Source organism: Scyliorhinus torazame, chromosome 3, assembly GCF_047496885.1.
Source record: "Scyliorhinus torazame isolate Kashiwa2021f chromosome 3, sScyTor2.1, whole genome shotgun sequence".
Taxonomy (NCBI): domain Eukaryota; kingdom Metazoa; phylum Chordata; class Chondrichthyes; order Carcharhiniformes; family Scyliorhinidae; genus Scyliorhinus; species Scyliorhinus torazame.
This window is the reverse complement of record NC_092709.1, coordinates 144,256,603-144,271,221: the sequence shown is the minus strand read 5'-3', so window position 1 is coordinate 144,271,221 and position 14,619 is coordinate 144,256,603. Positions and strand designations below refer to the sequence as shown.

Here is a 14,619-nt window from a genome sequence, read left to right as displayed (position 1 = left end):
ACCATGTCCACATGTTTTGGGCCTGTCCGAGCTGGAGGAATTATGGCAAGGGTTTGCTGATGTTATGTCTGAGGTGTTGAGAGTGAAGGTAGTCCAAGTTCAGAAGTGGCAATTTTTGGAGTGTCGGAAGACCCGGGAGTTCAGGAGGTGAGGGAGGCTGATGTGCTGGCCTTTGCCTCCCTGGTAGCCCGGAAGCGGATCTTATTGGAATGGAGGGACACAGGGCCGCCAAAACCCTGTTTGAAACTAAGTTGGGTGTTTTGGAACTAAGTTGAAGCTGTGGGATCCTGAGGGGTTGTTGTTATTGTCTAAGCTGAGCTTTGGTTGGTATGTTGTGGGCCATATATGTATATTTTCGGAGTTCTTTATAAATGTCTCTCGCTTCAACAAGCTGGGTGAACAAGCTCCTGTCAGGGCAGGTGATTATGCCCAAAATTCCAATATAAACTATCAGTCATTGAGGTTCAACGTCAGTAGTTCAAAGTCAGAAAATTACCCTTTAGTGTGGTCAAAAGAGTCCACTTAACACATTTGGTAAAATAATTTGACATTACAGGTAGGTGTGGACACAGTCAATGACTTATGAAATGAAAATGAAACTTATTAACATATTTGGAATTCTTTAATGTTACTAAGTTAAACATTCAAGTGGATTCCCAGTATAACCACAGAAATTAATCCTTCTGGAGAAGGAAGTCCTTTCAATTTAAATACACCATCATTCTATGTCCTCTTATTTTACAATTGTTTATTCATCTACCCTTGGGAAAAGTACACAAATTAAATAATTTCCTGGCAGCTTGATATACATGCATTATATTGGATTTTGATTGTCTGATCCCCTAATCTCACTGGCATACAAGGCAAATCATTGACCAAGTGGCTTTCAATGAGGGAATATGGATTAGTCTTCTCCTTGGTACATAAAGTAAATCCAGGGGTTGCAGAATAATTGACTAAATATTAGTCTCAGTTTACCAAATGTTTAAATTGTTACACCATTCACTTTGCAGCTCAACATATTGATCAGAAATTGAATTATAGCTGAATTTTAATTCATTTTAAAGAAATTTAAAAATGCATTATCCCTATAATAATAATAATCGCTTATTGTCATAAGTAGGCTTCAATGAAGTTACTGTGAAAAGCCTAGTCACTACATTCCGGCGCCTGATCAGGGAGGTAGGTACGGGAATTGAACCTGCACTGCTGGCCTTGTTCTGCATTACAAGACAGCTATTTAGCCCACTGTGCTAAACCAGCCCCTGGTTCAACATAACATATAACATATATCTAAAACATATTTCAGATGTTTTATTCACATTGTGGTTTTAGAGGTTACTTATTTCTTGGAAGATGAGCTACTAAGAAATCACAAAGGCTTTACCCACCCAGAATTAATTGTGGCCAATACGTTAGTCTCTTCATCAGGGGGTAAATGATCACCAGTCCCAGCGATGCAGCTCCAAGCACAATGCTGTCAATGGAAAAAAATAGGCATCTTATATTACTTGGCAAAGTATAAGATCATGAGAGTCAACTGGATTTATGTTGGTATTTTATTAACAATTTTTAGATTGTTCTTTCCATTAACACATTCACCTTCATATTAAATTTTTCTGGGGCTGTATGCAGCATTTCTCCAGGCTTTCCTCCAAAGTTGTGGCAGCTCAGGGATTTGCACCGGGTATTAGGCTTAATGCATTACTGATCTTAGCTAACTTTTGAAAGTAAAGTCCAAAGTAGATAAAATTGTTCAAAGCTAAAGCACTTTACAAGTTGGTACATGAATAGTGTGGCCACCTAAAATGGTCTCCCGCAAAGAATGGGAAATGTGGTCAAGCTTTGGACAGACAAGCTGCAGTTTGTATATTTGCAAGCTGCAGCCCAGACTTTATGCAGGACCTCACACCTGCTGAAGGCCATTCAAAGGTCTTCCCGGGACAATGGGCTCCAGATAGAAACTAACAATAAGTGGCAGACTCAGCGGCGCCTGCTTGCCTTATTTGGGAAGGCCTACGTGCCCTGGACACTAATGGCCGTGGCCGACCTGGACCCACTCAGCCATCAAGGTGCCTGCCCCTAATTGGCCAGGAGCGATTAGGGTGATCAAGACCCTATCGATCCATTGGAGCCTCACCTGGGACCACCCAAAAGGGCGCAAAAGATCGGAGGATAACAAGAACTGCACAGCCAGCATTCGTTCTCTTTTGGACCAGCTCTTGCGCCTGACATCCGTCTGCAGCACAGCTACTGACACCAGCCAAGTTCAAGGGCCCGCGACATCCATCGAAGGACGATAATCGAGCACAGACAACCTACCAGAACTCCAGCCGCCAGAAGTTAGAAAATAGTTAAGGCCATATCTACTCTATATCGGCCGGTCATCTGGAAGTTAAGTCAAGGTCGTTTAAGTGTGTTAGTTATAGTCTTAGTGTGCATGAACGCGCGATTACTTAAGTAAATAATCTTGTGTTTGATAAATGAACTCTGATTGAACTAAAATACTTGTGTGATTATTTGTGCACCATACGGGTTAAAACACACAGTGTATAAAAGAGCAACAATAGCAATTGCTCCTTTTTCACATGTCTTATCAAAAAGGTGCATCATATAACTTAAAATCACCCACAATGCATTCAGAAGAGAAATTGATCTATTCTCTATTCATATAGTTGTACTGTTCACGTCAATGAATCAGTTGAAGTAGATGTATAGGAGGTTCTGTTGATTACCCTGCTAGATCAGCACTTCATTCAGCAGCCTAAATATCCACCACCTTTAAATATGGCTGCAGTGCCCACAGCACAATGCACCATAAAAACTCACCAAGGCTCCGCCTGCAGCACTTTCCAAACCCACAACTTCCACCACCTAGAGGACAAAGGAATCACGTGCCTGAAATTTAAAAAACCTTCAAGTCATATACAACATGACTTGGATCGATCAGGCACGATTTAACCAAATTCGGTCCGAGTGTGATAGCGAGCGGGAAATGCCAGGAGTTTCCCGACAGCAGACACAGCGAGGCCGTCACTGGTATCCAACATTAATTAGGAACACCACGGGCTTCACACCGCAAATGACTGTCCCACTGGCTGATTTGCTGGGACCGTGCTTGGCGGTTCCCCGCTAATGAGGGGGAGCAGCACTAAACCAATCCCGCAGAGCAAACCTCCAGACAGCACGCAGCCATGCCAATGCACAGACCAGCTCCATAATTTGGGGATGCCGACCTGGCCAGACGAATGGACGCAGTGGAGTAAAGACATCCTGTTCCCCAAGGGGGGTCAGAGGGACAGCCACAGGGCAGCCAGTGCCGCCTGGAAGGCAGTGGTAGAAGCTGTTAGCTCAGTGAGTACGACAAGGGGGACCGCCACTCAGTGCTGGAAGAAGCTCATCGACCTCCTTCGGGCCACACGAGTGAGTTGGCTTTGGCCCCCTGGCACCGGTCACGCCTGCCCCCACCCCCCACCCCCCAAATGACGCCGCGCCTTTATCCACCCCAGCACAATACCACCACGTGCCCCAGCACACCCGGACATCCACCAGCACGCCCCACCCATGTCCAGCATCGATGTCCACACCTGTCCCCCGCCGTGCACCCTCCCACGATGCATGAAATGTGCAGCTCACGATGCCCCCTCTGTGTCCCTGCAGGAGAAGTTGGCCCACAACAGATGGGAGAAGGCCCAGATGGGTGCTCGATCATAGGGTCTTCACCCGCTATAAGGAACGAGAGGTCGTGGGGGTGGCCGAGGACAGATCGGTCACCAAGGTTGTTTGGCCTGCACTGCAGAGGTGAGGATCCGCCAGCCCCAACCCAGATGACTTATCTCATGTGAGTTCATGCCAGAATGATGGTTCTTCCCTTCCACATGTCCATGTCACTCTGTGCCAAAGTAGTGGACAGGCTTCTGGGGCACGTTCTGATGAGCACCACATAGTTGCAGATGCACATCTGGTGGAAGCAGCAATGACCAGGGGAGGCAGCGGATGGATGTCTGCTGGATCCAAGGACCCAGCTGAGTCCCTGTCAGATGCTGAGCCTCTGGACCAGGCTATCCCAGAGCTGATGCAGTCGATAGGGTGCGGCCAAGGGATTCAGACGGGGGATTCAACGACACTCTAGCAGGTCCATAGCTGGCGGCCCCATCGGTAGCTAGCTTCACATTGCCAGGGTCCTAGGTTCGATTTCCGCTTGGGTTGCTGTCTGTGCAGAGTCTGCACGTTCTCCCCATGTCTGCGTGGGGTTTCCTCCCACAAGTCCCGAAAGACGTACCTATTAGGTGAATTAGACATTCTGAATTCTCCTTCAGTGTACCCGAACAGGCGCCGACTGTGGCCAGCTGTTCCTCCTCCTCCACCTCCACCATGTCGCCCCGTGTTGTGCCAGGTTGTGAAGAGAGCAGCAGACCATCACATAGTGGGCGACCTTCCGTGGGGGTTTACTGCAGTGCGGAGTCAACATGTCCGCAGTCCAGAGGTCGAGGCATCGGAACCGCAATTTGAGCAGTCCGATGCACCGCTCAAAGACAGCCTGGGTGGCCACCTGGGCCTCGTTATATCGGGTCTCTACATCGGTCACCGGCTCCATTCTGGCAATATCAGCCAAGACCTAAGCGCGTACCCCTTATCCCCCAAGAGCCAACGGGTCACCCCGCGGTGCCCTTCAAAGAGGCCGGTTATCTCTGACTGCCCCAAGATGTACCTGTCGTGCACACTAGCTGGGAAGCGTGCACACATGCATGATCCTCATGTGTTGGTCTCCCCCACAAGCTGGACATTCAGGGAATGGAATATCTTTCTGTTAATGAAGGGTGCCCCAGGACCACCCGGCGAGCACAAGACAACATTTGTGCCATCTATTACCCCCTGGACCTGGGGCACCCTGAGACGGCTGAGAATCCTGATGCTGGGGCTTCTTATTGTGGCTGGTCCAGATCTTATGTAGTTGCTACCCAGGAAAACAGGGCATCCGTGACTTCACGGATGCACTTGTGGGCTGTAGGTTGGGATATGCCACACAAGTACCTGCTCAAGCCCTGGCGAGGCATGGAAGTTCAGGGCTGCGTGACTTGGACGGTGATCAGGAGCGGGTATCCCCCTCCTCCATGTGGTGCCAGGTCCAGAAGGACATGGCACAGGTGCCGCACTGTCCCCTTGTTGAGGCGGAGACTCCTGATGCACATGCTGTCCTTCACCTGTTCAAAAGACCAGCGACACCTGTACACATTGGCTGTTGCTGGCCTCCCCCTCTGGGTCCCTCCCCTACCTAATGGGCGGATGGCTCCTCAGGGTGTGGGGTGCGCCCCTGCACATGGGCCCCTGCCTCGAGGGTCCATCAACGCTACTGCCTGCTCCGGCGACTGGCCACCTGGCCTGCCACCAGCTCCGCGATGGCAGTTTCCACGGGGTCCACAATGTGATATCGGTAAGGAATTGGAGAGGGCGAGACACTGACAATCAGCTATGGCTACCAGCGCAGGACCCCCCTATCCCCCAGGAGGCCCCCACCCTCACACGTCCCTTGCCAAGCCTCAGGGTGCGATCCAACCTGCGCTGCATGCGCAACCCTGGCTGCAGCAACGTCGGGATCCCAGACACCTGCTGGGAACGTTACCCGGACTGGGCGCTGGTTCCACCCCTAGTCCACACTCCCACCCTCTGGTCCCGGGGATGTCCTCAGTGCTGTGGCCCAGCTCCTGGTGTCGGAATGTTAGCTGCTGCCTCTGTGGTGTTGATGCCTCCAGAGTTCAGGCTAAGTGTCCAGGCCTCTCAGTCTGATTGGGATGCTAGGCAGTAGCAACCGCCTGCGACATGGCACGTGTACCCACGGGATCCACTTGGGAGCTGTGAGTTTGCATTAGTAGAATTACCAATTCCCATTAGCAAGAGCCTTCAGCTGTGCAGCCAGAGCCTGCCAAGGTCAATAAGAGTTAAAGTGATCATCACCATATTACCACGGACAGAGCTCTGTTCCGGGTGTGTTCGATGGAACGGACAGGCAGCAGCTGGAGCTGCACCCGTTATGGATATACACAATTCGGGGAAGGGGGGATGGCATGCTGGGCCCGCAGGCTCTGGACCATCCACCACCTCAGCCCTGGAGCACTGCCGGAGGTTTCCCCCACCACACACCGGCCCAGCGCCTGCAGGCTGACTGCCGGTTTCCAAGATGGCTACTCACCTCCTCAGATCCCCACAGCAGCCACTCCGTCAGCTTCACATTTTTGAACAGGTGTACTAAATGGCACCTGCGTGACCGCTCAGTGGGGACGCAATTAGATCACGGGAGGCCGTTCAATATGGGGATCCTTCCCATTAAGGTACTGGAGATTGGTCTTAATTGGTGATTATTGGTTTCTCGGCACGACCCGGCGGGATCCTAATCTCACTAACGGGAGAGGGCCACTTTGATTGGAAACTGATTGGCTCCCGGCTGGCAGATCGCGGCCATAATCACTTTTCCTTTATTGTTGGTGTGAGAAAATCCTAGAACTCCTCGCCCACAGATTGTGGGAGCACTTTCACCATGCATAGTGGTTCAAGAAGGGCCGCATGTATCTTCTCAAGAGCAAATAGTAATGGACAATAAAAGCCAACTGCTCCCATTTCTAAGGAATGAATATAAATAGCTGAGAAGCATGTACAGCAATGTCCTGAGTCTGGGATGATTGCCCCCCGCATCCCCCAACAGCATAACCTGTTTCCTTTATGCTAGGTATTACTCCAGCCACTGAAATTGATCCCATACTGACTTCAGAATGTAGCCCAAAGGAGCCCTGGTAAAACTGAAATTAAAATTAAACTGAGGCCATTTGAAGCGCAAGATAAAAAAAATAATCAAGTCCCACACTGCTGCTCACCAAGTCAGACTTGGTTAAATTGTCTGACTCCTACATTTTCAGTCTAATTTGCTAACAAATAATGAGTTTGTACATCCATAGTTCTCCGAGAAAGGTACCCCATTACAGCATAAATTACAGCATTATAGCAATAAAAGCAGGAAATGCTGGAAATACTCAGCAGGTCAAGCAGCACCAATGGAGGAAGAAACAGACTTAATGGCCAGAGGTTTTCAGGGTCTTTAGGGGATGGGCCAGGAGGAGGGACATGGCTGCCCCAAGCCAAAATGAGCCAATGAACTGACTAAATAAGTTCCTCTTCGTGCTTCTGTGAACATTTTAGCAGCACCAGGTAGGGAGATTGGGTGGCAACCCTGGCAAAAACCACTTAATTGTGTGCTACCAATGACCTGCAGCACCAGGTCCCGCTACCTGCCAACCCAGGTTCCGCCCACCTGCTTTAGCCCCAGGACACCTGCCACCTGCAAAATTTCCAGTCAATGTTTTAGGTCTGTGACCTTCAGCAGAAATAAGGTACGGTAACAGACCTGAAAGACTGACTCTGTTTCTCTCTCCACAGATATTGTCTGACCTGCTGATAATTTCCAGCATTTACTATTTTATTTCATGTCCCAACATTCACAGTATTTTGCTTTTGTAGAAAAAAGTTTGTGTGAATTCTCTATCACCATCAGGCTAATCAAAACATGTCAACATTTCACCTTTTCCACACATAAGAGGTGTTAGCTTCACTTGCCTGTAATAATTTAAGCACAAGAGAACAACAAGTGCCAAACTCAGCTGACCGCCCAAAAATACCAGGGCTTGAAAACGACTGACTTCTCCAGCAGCTATGGGTCGACTTCCTGTTCTGGCAACCTATTCCAGAGTCAGCAGAGAAAGGCATGACAATTAACAAGGATCCTTGCGAAGCGGTTTTAAAGACAGCATAAGAAATAAAGCAGGCATTAAGATGACAGCAATCAGCATTCATTTGGCCAACGAAAACAGAAAATATTGGAAATACTCAGTCGGTCAAGCAGCATCCATGGAGCTCAGGAGAGAAAAGAACTCCCTTTCTCCACCCTAAAATAACACCCCTCCACCTTAAATTCTTTGTTTCTGATTCTAGTCATTTGCACAACTCTCTGAACCTCTGCAGTGGTAAGAAAGGGGCTCAGAACATGAGGAAGTAGAATCAGCACAGGCGGAGATTAAGAACATAAAATACTGGTGGGAGTCATTACTAGACCCCCCTTAATAGTGGATATACAATTAGACAAAGCGCTCAGCAAGAAATCATGAGGGGTCTGGACAGAGTATAGGGAGAAACTGTCCCCCTCATGAAAGAATCAATAATCAGGGGGCACAAATTGAAAATAATTGGTAAAAGAAGCCAAAGCAATATGAGGGTAAATTTTTCCCCATAGCAAGAAGTCAAGATCTGGAATGCACTGCCTGAGAGTGTGGTGGAGGCAGTTTCAATAGAAGCATTCAAAAATTAATTCGACAATAATCTAAAAAATGAAGAACTCGCAGGGTTATGGGGGAAGGCAGGAGAATGGCATTGCTCATTTGGAGAACTGGTGCAGACACAACGGGCAGAATGGACTCCTTCTGTGTTGTAATTATTCTGAGATTATGTGAAATAATTGAAGCTTGCAACAAAGGCAATATAATAATCATGAGGGGCTTTCACCGCCGTGTCTCGGCTTGGCAGGGGGACCTGCTGGAATTTCTGACACTCCAGAAGGTGAAGTTTGAGCTGAGGGGGAGGATGGAAGGGTTCTACAATTAATGGGCATTATTTATCTTGCACTTTTAAGAATTGGAAGGCATCTTAAATCTCCAAATTTGCAAACAATAAGCGGAGTGGCAGTGTGTGCTGCGAGGAGGATGCAAAGAAGCTGCAGGGTGACTTGGACAGGCTGGCTGAGTGGGAAATTACAATATAATGTGGGTAAATGTGAGGTTGTCCACTTTGGTGGCAGAAGCAGAAAGGCAGATTATTATCTGAATGGCGGCAGTTTAGGAAGAGGGGCAGTGCAACGAGACCTGCGTGTCTTTTGGAACAGTTGCTGAAGGTTGGTATGCAGGTACAGCAGGCGGTGAGGAAAGCTAATGGCATGCTGGCCTTCATAGCGAGAGGATTTGAGTATAGGAGTAGGGATGTCATGCTGCAGTTATACAGGGCCTTGGTGAGGCCACACCTCGAGTATTGTGTGCAGTTTTGGTCTCCTAGTTTGAGGAAGGGCATTCTTGCTATTGAGGGTGTCCAGCGAAGGTTCACCAGACTAATTCCCAGGATGGCTGGGCTGACATATGAAGAAACACTTGATCATCTGGGCTTGTACTCACTGGAGTTTGGAAGAATGAGGGGATCTTATATAAAATCCTGATGGGACTGGACAGGCTAGATGCGGGAAGAATGTTCCCGATGTTGGGGACCTCCAGAACTAGGGGGTCACAGCCTAAGAATAAGGGGAAAGCCATTCAGGACTGAGATGAGGAAGAAGTTCTTCTCTCAAGAGACATGTGAAGTTGTGGAATTCTCTACTACTAAAAGCCATTGGGGCCAGTTTGTTGGATATATTCAAGAGGGAGCTGGACATGGCCCTTGCGACTAAAGGGATCAAGGGGTATGGAGAGAAAGCAGGTGTGGGATACTGAATTTGCATGATCAGACATGATCATATTGAATGGTGTTGCAGGCCGAAGAGTCAAATGGTTTACACCTGCACTCATTTTCTATGTTTCATTATGTTAAAGGTGTGATATAAATACAGGTTGTTCGGGCAGCACGGCGCCAGGACCCAGATTCGATCCCGGTCACGAGTCACTGTGCATGTGGAGTTTGCACACTCTCCCTATGTCAGCGTGGGTCTCACCCCCACAACCCCAAAAAATGTGCAGGGTAAGTGAATTGGCCACGCTAAACTGCCTCTTAATTGGAAAAAAAAAGAATTGGGTGCTCTAAATTTAAAAGAAATATAATAAATACAAGTTGCTGTTGCTCATCCTGACCCCGACCAGTACTGTAAAGGCATTTCTTCATGGATTCAGCCCCTCTTAATTCTATACTGCCAAGTAAACTTGTAGTTTAAAACAAAATTAATGATTTAAAAATGAAGGCACATAGCCTCAATTTAATATTTAAATCAGAATAATCAAACTGGTGGCCCACCAAATGGTTTGTGCAGCTCATGGGAGTGGGAGGGTCGGAATGGGAGCAGTGTGCAAGAGGATCAGGGAGAAGTGTGGAAAGATGCAAAGCGTGAGAGTTGAGGTGGGGAAGTGCATAGTCAGGAAGGTTGGGGAGGGTAAACAGTAAGTGGGAGGGAAGCAGTGAAGCGGCAGTGTGTTTTTAAAAAAGACTAAGTATGCTCAGTAACTGCACTAAAGAAACGGCAGCGCTATTTGGAGAATGTCGCTAGTTTACAGACCACATTAAAACAAAATGTGTTATTAGAATCTGCTTTAAACCAAGGAAAGCGAGAGTGATAGATAAATGGTTTCAAAGACTTGCTCTAGAGGATTCAGAGCAAAATTACACTTTCTTGTGTTCTGGTCTAATAGTAATTAAACTTGTTGAAGGTAACCATTTTAAAAAAAAACCTAGAAAAGCTTATGGGCGGCACGGTTGCACAGTGGTTAGCACTGTTGCTTCACAGCACCAGGGTCCTGGGTTCGATTCCCAGATTGAGTCACAGTCTGTGTGGAGTCTGCACGTTCTCCCCGTGTCTGCGTGGGTTTCCTCCGGGTGCTCCGGTTTCCTCCCACAAGTCCTGAAAGATGTGCTTATTAGGTGAATTGGACATTCTGAATTCTCCCTCAGTGTGCCGGAACAGGCACCGAGTGTGGCGATTAGGGCATTTTCATAGTAACCTCATTGCAGTGTTAATATAAGCCTACTTACGACACTAATAAAGATTATTATTATTACAAAGACTGAAACCAGAGTGGGATGCTTTCGAAGGACAATTACTCACACCTTTATTTTGGAGATATGTTCCAATCTGGAAGTATCTATTGTGCAAAAGTACATTCTCCACTTTGTATTCCATAAAATCTCAATAATGAGGCCACTGTGTAACAAATCACTTTCTCATTTACTGCGACTGTTCTCGTAATAAGAACATTTGTCCAGGGCAGCACGGTGCTGCAGTGGTTAGCACTGCTGCCTCATGGCACCGAGGTCCCAGGTTCCATCCCACTCTGGGTCACCGTCCTCTTGGAATTTGCACCTTCTCCCCGTGTTTCCGTGGGTTTCGCCCCCACAATCTTAAGATGTGCAGAGTAGGTGGATTGGCCACGCTAAATTGTTCCTTAATTGGAAAAAATGAATTGGGTATTCTAAAATTTTTTTTAAAAGAACATTTGTTCAGTGTTCTGGATTTGAATGCATTTTACCCTCTGACATGGTCCCAATCCACCTATTTTAGGGAATTAAAGTTCATCCCTAAGAATGCCTGCAGTGCGCATAACTAATTTTCTAATGTCGAATTTGCTTCCAACTGGTTACATATTGTAATAGAGAAATCATTTTTCTTTACAATGTCAACAAAAACTTATATTTGTATAGCACCTTTAACGTAATAAAATGTCCTAAAACATTTCACAGGAGCATTATAAAACAAAGTATGATGCCAGGCCACAAAAGGAGCTATTCGTCAGATGACTAAGAGATAGTTTTAAAAAGTTTTAAAGAAAGCAAGGTACAGAGGAGAAGTTTAGGGAGGGTATTCCAGACATTGGGACCTAGGCAATTCAAGGTGTGGTCGTCAATTGTGGAGTAATTATAACTGGAATGCACAAAAGGCCAGAAATTTCAGAGGACTGTGGGAGATTACAGAAATACAGAGCAGCATATCCATGGAGGAATTTCAAAACGATGGTGAGAACATTCAAATTAAGATATTGTTTGACTGGGAGCCAACGCAAGTCAACAAGCACAGGGGTGATAGTGGAACACAACTCAGCGAGTTAAGACTCGGTCAGCAAAGTTTTGGATGTCCTCAAATATATAGAGGCTAGGGTGTGAGAGGCCAGTCAAGGCAACACCTAAGTTCTTTAAAGAGTGTAGGAGGGTACATTTGCACTGATTTGTTTTGGTTTTTTTTGTTCTAAATTTTAAAGTACCCAATTTTTTTTCCCCAAGGGACATTTTAGCATGGCCAATCCACCTACCCTCTCGGAGCTGAGACCCATGCAGACACAGGGAGAATGTGCAAACACCATGCGGACAGTGACCCAGGGCCGGGATCGAACCTGGGTTCTCAGCGCCATGCGGCAGCAGTGCCGTACAATCACCAATTGTACGATTCACGGACTCCAAAGACGCCAGCCATTTTTGCGGCCTTGTGGAGTCCATGGGCCATGTCTATGTTGCAAGTTTATTAGGCTGCACCCACTTTTAAGTTTTCTAACCCCCTTTGGTGTTTGGTTGCACTTCAGCCCCACGCTCCTGGTCTATGGGCACCCAGTGCAGAGGGGGGCAGAGAAGACAGAAGACTTCCTTGTAAACCTGGTCCTGGGCTTGGCAAAGCACGCATTTTATAGGTCCAGGCAGCAAGCGACCGAGGCGGGTCATCCGGCCAGACTGTCTGCCCCTCTTCTGCGGCTACATTCGCGGCTGGGTGTCCCTGGAATGGGAGCATGCAGTGTCCAGGGGCACCATCGAGGCCTTCCATGCCCGGTGGGCACCACAGGGGTTGGGGTGCTTTATTGACCCTTTAATTGCACTCTTATTTGATGTTTTTTAAGTTTCCGTTGATCTTTGTTATGTTCAGGCAGTGCCCCTAACACAAGCGGCCCTTTTTTGCTTTGTCCCTCAGTTTGTTTCCTTTCTTCTGTTTTGTTGGTGGACCTCAAAAGAGTGGCCAATGCACCTACCCTTTGGGAGGTGAGACTCATGCAGACATGGGGAGAATGTGCAAACTCTACGCAGACAGTGCCCCAGGGCCGGGATCGAACCTGGGTTCTCAGCGTCATGCGGCAGCAGCGCTAGCCACTGCACCATCGTGCCGCCCCTGATTTGTTTAAATTGAAAGATTATTAGGTTCATTATATATAGAACAATATCCTTGTTAATGTCACAGTCTTCTAGAAAATAAATAGTTGACACAGGAATGTGTGCCAGTGGGGAGTTACCTTTCTGTCAATGTCTTTATCCCACATGTCATTGATTGTACACCCAGCTCCTCGCATCAGTAATGCCCCTGTTCCAAAAAGTGCAAGCATGGACAGATCTGGAAGGCAGCCTGGTTCTGCTGCTAAACTGATACTCCAGGTGCAAGGCAAATACAACAACCAGGTCCCTGAAACATTAAATTGTAACAGATTACTACATTCTGTGTGCCAGTCAGTGCCTTGTTGTCAGGTGAGGATGGGTGAAAGGAGCGACAAGTCATATCATCTGTGTAAAAAATGAACTGGTAAACTGGCTGTACAAAACCATTCTGAATGCTAGTTTGATGAAATGGCCCAAATTAACCCGGTCCTTTCTCTTTACAGATGCTGACTGTCCTTGTTGTGCATCCACTACAAAATAGTTTACTCATTTCTGTAAGTTTTTATACTCTCAACAATCTATTGATTACTCTGCGCTAATACCATTGTCAAGTCACTCGCATTATGGACTTGCAAGTGACTTGACAAAACTTGCGCTTACTCCCCTCTTCAGGAAGCAACACGCAGATTGGGATTTCCTATCAGTTCAGACTCGCTGATTGGATCCAGGGCCAATCAGAGGTGGGGCCAGTTGGCTGGCAGGCTCCGCGCGGTATTCCGGTTGATTTACCGATGGGTTTGTCCAGTCGCATCAGTTTAAGGTAAGGCTGCACGGCCGTGGGCGCCGATCCCACCAGTGCCGCCGCCGACAGGCCGCTGCTCCGCCTGATGTCCCCACTCGAGAGCGCCCGGACATGGCGAGCCGGCGCCCTCAGAGCGGCCGTTAGCCAGCAGCCCCTGGGCGGCACGAGCGCGGCCAGCAAGCGGCGCGAGCTCGGCCTCAGCCACAAGAGCGACATCTCGCGCGGCTCCTGGGGGGGGGGGGGGGGAGAGAAGGAGGAGGACCCAGCCCGCGTCATTGGGAAAACGTCACACTTCCCGCCCTCAACTGGAGGGAGGGAAGGAGGAGGACCCAGCCCGCGTCATTGGGAAAACGTCACACTTCCCGCCCTCAACTGGAGAGTATGCGCCATTTCCCCTATATTTAGCAGAATTCGACTGTGTTGCAGACTGGCACTCAATGGGGAAGTACCACTATGTCAGGGCTTTCAGCAAATGTACACTGGGGGGCTGGCAACCGATTAAAACCCTTTGGTCTGGGTGACTAACATTAAATGTAACTTTTGAAACACTGCAGGGTTTCACTGCATGAAACACATGACCAAAATAAATATTTTGAAAAGAATTGTGACATAAACATTGAAATAATTTAGAATAATAATCTTTATTGTCACAAGGGGGCTTACACTGCAATGAAGTTACTGAAAAGACCCTAGTCGCCATATTCCGGCGCCTGTTCGGGTACACCGAGGGAGAATTCAGAATGTCCAAATTACCTAACAGCACGTCTTTCGGGACTTGTGGGAGGAAACCGGAACACCCGGAGGAAACCCACGCAGACACGGGGAGAACATGCAGACGCTGCACAGACAGTGGCCCAAGCCGGGAATCAAACCTGGGATCCTGGCGCTGTGAAGCCATAGTGCTAACCACTATGCTTGAAATGTGTGTAATTTCCTCTTATTGAATTGAAACTCAAAGT

The 14,619-nt window shown here is 47.8% G+C and overlaps 1 protein-coding gene across 1 annotated transcript in view; it reads right to left on the bottom strand.

Moving 5' to 3' along the window:
* The window catches only part of coq2 (coenzyme Q2 4-hydroxybenzoate polyprenyltransferase), a 65,751-nt gene extending 51,855 nt beyond the window's left edge, over positions 1-13,896 (bottom strand). Inside the window, exons 1-4 of the mRNA XM_072496344.1 lie at positions 13,648-13,896; positions 12,999-13,165; positions 7,606-7,727; positions 1,392-1,477 (exon numbers count right to left, since the gene is read on the bottom strand). Of these exons, the coding sequence (XP_072352445.1) occupies positions 1,392-1,477; positions 7,606-7,727; positions 12,999-13,165; positions 13,648-13,876 (604 nt within the window). The 5' untranslated portion in view covers positions 13,877-13,896. The remainder of the gene's footprint in view (positions 1-1,391; positions 1,478-7,605; positions 7,728-12,998; positions 13,166-13,647) is intronic.
* Positions 13,897-14,619: the final 723 nt, after the last annotated feature.